This window comes from Drosophila gunungcola, unplaced genomic scaffold (assembly GCF_025200985.1).
Source record: "Drosophila gunungcola strain Sukarami unplaced genomic scaffold, Dgunungcola_SK_2 000178F, whole genome shotgun sequence".
Taxonomy (NCBI): Eukaryota; Metazoa; Arthropoda; class Insecta; order Diptera; family Drosophilidae; genus Drosophila; species Drosophila gunungcola.
Genome location: NW_026453339.1, coordinates 26313 through 32879, shown reverse-complemented (window position 1 = coordinate 32879; position 6567 = coordinate 26313). Strand labels below are relative to the sequence as shown.

At 37.2% G+C, this 6567-nt stretch overlaps 2 protein-coding genes across 2 annotated transcripts; both read left to right on the top strand.

The window, feature by feature from the left end:
- The first annotated feature begins 1234 nt into the window (after positions 1-1234).
- On the top strand, positions 1235-2651 carry LOC128265923 (uncharacterized). The gene is made up of 2 exons (XM_053002171.1): positions 1235-1465; positions 1826-2651. Exon 2 carries the CDS (start codon positions 1979-1981, stop codon positions 2570-2572), a length of 594 nt encoding a protein of 197 aa, XP_052858131.1. The 5' UTR covers positions 1235-1465; positions 1826-1978; the 3' UTR covers positions 2573-2651.
- Positions 2652-4138: 1487 nt separating this feature from the next.
- Positions 4139-4617, top strand: LOC128265924 (synaptobrevin-like). Its single transcript, XM_053002172.1, has one exon. The coding sequence runs from the start codon at positions 4169-4171 to the stop codon at positions 4484-4486; it is 318 nt and encodes a 105-aa protein (XP_052858132.1). The 5' UTR covers positions 4139-4168; the 3' UTR covers positions 4487-4617.
- Positions 4618-6567: the final 1950 nt, after the last annotated feature.

Below are 6567 nucleotides of genomic sequence, written 5' to 3'. Positions count from 1 at the left end.
ACTTCACAATTGAAGTTTACCAATCAAAACTTTTCATTTCAGTAAAACAAACTATTTTATTTTAAATAAACATTTTCCGTCTGCATAGTTCAGTAAATTGGTATAAGTTGTACGAAAAATATTAGATCCTTTAAGTTCCTATGGCCAGTGGTACAAAATTTTAAGGTTAACTACGACTTAAGTCACTTAAAATCCGATTCAGTCCACTGTGCGGAACCTGAGGCTCTGGGTAATTGCGCTCCATCCATTGAACCATTGTCCAGTGCAGCACATTGCAACAGGTTCTTGGACAGTTTGGCTCCCTCTCGCTGACTTTTAATTATTTCCATATTTCCACAATTTATGTATACGTTTATCCCCATATCCCCACCCCCTCTTTTCTAGCTGTTTCCCGGATTTTGTCAAGGGTCTCGGGTGCACAGTGGGCACACTTTTTAATTGCCTTGACAGCCATTCACTTTTTGCGGACGAGGATCCTTTTGCAATCGCACTTCCCACCTGATTGCCAAAGAACATGTGCCTGGCTCACGTCTGGCTTTATAAAATATGTAGTATAGTATGGTGCTACTATATCTCATATATCTGGTGTCTCCTTGGCAAACACAACATAATTAAGCTGCCTTGTTGTGGCCGCAGGCAGGCAATTGCTTAATTTGCATTTGTCTAGCGCCGAATTGCGCTTCAACAAGTTTTTGGATGCAAACAAAGAGATGGATGACCAGACTCTATACGTTAAGACGTTCTATAACTCAACAAAATATTTAAGAAAATTCAGCATGGCTTTTTTATAAATATTTTTCCAAACTTTGCAAAATTTATGCAAGATTTATGAAATTTTAACAATGCAATTTTATTTTGAAAAATGATTGGGCCCCTAAAACAGTGATTTGTAAATAGCAGAACTAAAGAAGAATTTATAAACAATATCTAGTCTTTTTCTTAGTGTAAATAAATAAATTGTTGGCGATTCAGGGGGCGGACAGTGTTCGGAACTCGTGGTTTTCTGATGGAATTCTAATTGAATTTTCAAAACTTTAAATGAGGCACAGCTGACAGTCAACGTTGCAACAAATAAACAGTAATTTGTCAGTCAAATTACTTTTCACTAACGGGGAAAACATATTTTCTGCAAAATTAAGTAATGTTCTTGACTTAACTTTTATCTTTCACTAAGACAATTTATTTTCGTGCTTATAGAGTCAATGGTTTTTAAATCAACACTCCTTGCCAAAACTGTCAGTGTGTGAGCTTACTTGCCAACAGCCAGATGGAATAAAATCAGAAGTAAATTTGTCTGTGAGCACACAAAAACACACAAAAAAAATCTCGGAAAAAATTACACCAGAAATCTTGACAAAATTTAACCAAAATTTTCTTTCGGCCCAACTTGAAGATAGTGCAACAAAGAAACGGTGTGTCGAGTGTGTGTTAAATTCAAACCGCGTTTAACTAATTGGTCTTCCAGGTGAGTTTAAGTGATGGTATTGGGATTACTCGACTTAAGGTTCAGGGGATTGGTCCTCTGCTTAAGAAACAAACAGTACCTTTACGTTAATTGCGTTCTCGGTTCTTTTCTTTATAAAAGGAAAACCAAACGATGTCCAATAATTTTAGTGAATACATTTAATTTTTATTGATATTTGTAAGTCACATTGAAGCCACAGATCACTTAGATTTATACAGTATGATTAGATATTTGGTAGATTCATTTAATAGGTAATATTAAATAAATAATATATAAATGAGACCAACTAGAATTGTTAATTTTTAAATATAATTAATGGAATTATAATCAATGCACTTAATACGTTTTAATTTTTTTTAGCTGTTTTGGGAAGAACATGTGCTCCAGTTGCAAGTGAACGAAGGCGATTGCAGAAGCGTGTTGTGCGAGTTGCTTGTTCTGGGATACCGATAGTCCAGATAGTCCGGAGATCTTAGAAGACCTAGGAGAAGAAACCACCACCCCTCATTAAATATGGGCAAAAAGGGCAAGGGCAAAAAGGGAAAGGGCAAGAAGCCCGCCGCAGTGGTGGCTCCCATCGAAGCACCACCATGTCCTCCGTGTCCGGAACCACCGAAGCAGATGCAACCGCTCGACGCGTGTCCGGAATCCAGCGGACCCCACGACGTGCTCCGGGCCCAGCCGAATCATTATCCGGCACTACTTCGCATTCCGGAAACGATGGCGGTGGTAGGATCGGAGAATGGGTGCTACGATAGCATCTGCAAGCTGCTGAGGGCCGGATTCCGGTGTGCCGAAAGGGTGTTCGTGATGGCCCCATGGGGCAACTATGTGGTCTTCCGGTATCACAACAACAATGACTTCATTTACTTCCTGTACGATGGTTGCACCTGCGACGTGAATAGGTTCCGGTATTTGGACCTCAGCTGCGGAACCGCCGGATTCCTCTTCTTCGATAACATGCACGACGTCATCAGCTATATTATCCAGTCGCGAAAGACGCGACTTTATCTGGAGAATCTCAACAAGATCGCCATCGACCAGATTGTGGAGGAGTACGGCGCTGTAACCTACACCCAAAAGGCCAAGTGCATGCGGTTCGCTTGAATGACCACTGGAGCAGTAAACCCCTTCTAAAATTAAGATCAACACTGCAATTTTTTCCCAATAAATACCTTTGATATCACTCATTATGTTAGTTTGTTTTTTTTTCTTTTTTGTGTTTTTTCAGCACGGTTTAAAAATATAGTACTCATTCATTTCCATTTTAAATGACTACATTTTCCAATTACTATTTAAAGATACATATATTTCTACTTTTGAGGACAGAGAATTCCAGTAAGGCTTGCCCAGCCAAGCCGATTAAAGACTGAAATATTTAATTAAATATTATTTGCGCATTTGCCGTTGCATCAAAATATAACCACGAACTCGACAGCGAAAAAGGGACATGCCAATTATACTTCTAAGGGTTCTTCAGCATGATTAGTCATAAATTAATTTCCAAACACTGATAAAAGATACATTTTTAAATTAACAAATATTTTCAGCGCCGATAAAATCCAAGTTAAGACGTTAAGCCGAAGTTGACGGCGCAGACTTAAAGATCTTGATTTTAAACGGAGAGTTCACGGTTCAGGGACAAGTTCGACATTCGCAAAACTAATATCTCTATCCATTAGCTGGCAAAACGACGGTTCATCCTACATCTCTTAAAGCATTTGTTTCTGCATTTGCATCTGTAACTAAGGCGTCACTGAGAGAAAGATTCTTTAGATACTTGTAAATAATCGTTGAATTATAATAAATTAATTAATTATTAAGAAATTTCTTTTAGTTATTTCAACGTTGTATTATCTTAAATTAAATGCATTAAAATATGTCATGCTCTTTTCTAACAGATAAGTTTTAAAAAAATAGCAACGTTTCTATTTTCTGGCGAAAAGGATAATGTATAACAATAAATCTTAATGAATGAATACAAAACGAATCGATTAAAAAAAATGAGAATTAAATTAGCAATTCGCTAATAAAATGTAATACTTTTCAATTATAGTTCACAGCTTGAAGCGACAGTGCGAAGAATATGCTAGTTTTTTATTGTGTACCTGCACAGCTGTATCTATATCTCTTGCTTCGCCGTCGATGCAAGAACAACCTTGAATTGGTTAAAGTTAGTGTATGTAGTGTATTTTTTTCTGGGACAGGGACAGGGACAGACAGATGGCTGCGTTATGTAAAACCTTAATAAATAATTATCCAAAAGCGAATGCCGAGCGAACAGGCGAACTCACTCGCTTTTGGGCTAATAAACAAGCTGGCACAACTGGCAACCGTATTGAGCATTTGGAGCAGCCGTGTTCAATGTCTCTAGCAGATCGCAGAGACCCCAGATTAGACAGATGAAATCCAAGCCGAAGTGCTCAAGTAGATCAGCCCCATCAGTAACAGAAAGAAACAAACAGAAAAACACCAGGCAACACTCAAAAAAAAAAATACGGCATGTTTGGGGGGGAACTCTTTATTAATTTTTATAAAACTTAGAATGAATAATTTTTTAAAAAAATCATATTAAGGGGAGAAAAGAAAGTATTTTCATTTTTGTACATTTTTCATTAATTCAGTACACCTTTTTTGTAAAAACTTTTGAATTCTCATCAAGGAGTGCTTTGCAGTCAAAGCGTTCTGCCATCACAAACTGAAATGTTTACCCAAAATTGTTCTATGGGAATGATAAAAATGGACGAGGAAATGGAAATGAATGAGTTCCAGTTCGGATCCAATGTCAATGCCAAGAAAAGACTTCTGGACACCCGGGCCCAAGTGGACGAGGTGGTCGGGATAATGAGAGTGAATGTGGAGAAGGTCCTGGAACGTGATCAGGGGCTATCGGAACTATCGGAACGAGCTGATAATCTGGAACTGGGCGCCTCCCAATTTCTTCGTCAGGCTGGAAGATTGAAACGCAAACACTGGTGGTCCAATGTGAAGATGATGCTATTTTGTGCGTTATCACCGTAATCCTACTTGCAATCTTACTAGTTTACATTCGGCCAACTGGCAGTGTTGAAGGGTCAAAGGTCATCACCGCAGAGCCACCAAAATAATTGCGTTCATATAATTATTTAATTAAATTTTTCATCAATCGTGTATTTTAATAAAATTTAATTATTTTTATACGATCTCACGTTGTTCATATATTTTTTTTATATTTGCTGTTATCACTATTAGGACAATACATTTTTCATAGCACTTTATGAAACAACGATTTGTTATTTTGGTGTAGGAATGCATGGCTTTGGAAGCAATTGATTTCGAGTTGAGCTCGTTAATTAAAACAACAATCACTGCACACACAGAAGACTGAAGACTTAAGACAGAAGACTGAAGACAGTAGACCGAATACCGAATACAGAAGAGCCCAGAAGATGGGGACGTGAGACCGAAGACAGGCGGTAGGTACTTGAGAACATGTGGAGAACTCGATTGTGATATTTAATTTTTTTTGGAGGCATCTAAGGTGCGTGGGTAATGCTAAAATATGCCTGTTAATTGCAGTCATTTACCGCACCAGCGAAAAACCTTTATGACCACCATTAAATGCAAATTTGTTACTGCTATTCCGATGCGGTTTCGGATCGGCTTTAGCTGTTAAGCTTCGCTCTGTTCTGGCAATCAAATGGAATCCACGAATGCGAATCAGATGCAGACAATGTCAAATGTTTGCCACTTGATTTAGATGGAGAGATACGGCTGACATGCGCACGAATAACTTGATTATGGGGTAACTAGAGGCAATCAGCAGTCTGTTTTCAGAGATCCGAGATGGAGAACTGGTTCTGTTTTGGAATCGAATCTGCATTTAACTGGGAATATAAACGATAGATTCTCGAAATCATCTTCCAAAGTCACCGGGTGGTGATTTGATTTGTGTTACATTGGATATAGCTGAAATGGTTCCGAAATTAAAAACATTTAAGGATTGATGAGGTAAACATTATTAAACAAAATAAATGGTCTGCTTAGTTAGGCAATCAAAGAATCAATCAGACTCTCTTAACAATTGTCCCAATTAGTTTCTTATGAAACTTAGAATTTAACCTGATAAAATCCTACCCTGAACTAAATTTTAAAACCCGCAGATATTCACGTTTTCCCTGCCAATTAGGCTTTTCTTTTGGCTTTTTTCCCAGCCTAGTTTTCAGACTTGGCCAAGGCGAAACGGAAGTTCATTAGGCTTTGTTTTTTCAAACGATCTTCGGATGAGATGAGCTGTCGTAATGGGCTAATTAAACATTAAAATTCGTTGCTGGCTCCCAATGTCGATAAAGATAGCCGCAATAAAATGGCAGATATTTACGCAAAGACCCCAGAGAGACATTGAAATGCAAACAAAGCTGGCAGCAGACAACAAACAAATGTTGGTGTTGCAAAAAAAAAAAATAAATGAAATAAAATAAGAAAAAATACGAAAATTATTCAGCAGCATTTTGTTACAAATCGCGATAAGCGGCGGTCCACAAAAAAAACTAACACGACGTATGGATGGCGACAGAGTTGCGCCGCTGAAATATGAAGAGCAACATTGCCGCCAGCAACATGCAACATGCAACATGCAGCTGTTGTTGTAGTTGCACTTTAAGAAAATGCTTGACTACAAGTGCTCTTTTTGCTGGAACATGAGTCACGGGGCTTTTCTGTTCACTGAGCACTCAAAAAAGTTTCTATTTGATGTTTTCTTAGTTATTTTATAATTTTCAACGCGAGGGTAGAACAAGTTTTTATTGTTATATAGTTTAAATACATTTACAAGCAATTCACTTAAAAATAGAAATTTTAATTATAATTTTAATTCTTATTTATAAAGTTAGGGGTTTTTTATTTAAAGTATTTTTAAAAATAATATATTATATAAATGTGACGGTGAAAAGAGATTAATCCTTTGCTGAAATAATACAAATATTTCTATATGTTTAATACATTTTTAATTTTAATATTTTACTACATTATTGGTTAAGTGTCTGTGAAAGCTTTGGCTCCAATGATTTGCAATTGTTCGCATTTCTGGTTATGCAAATTTATGCAGCCATCATCATCATCGT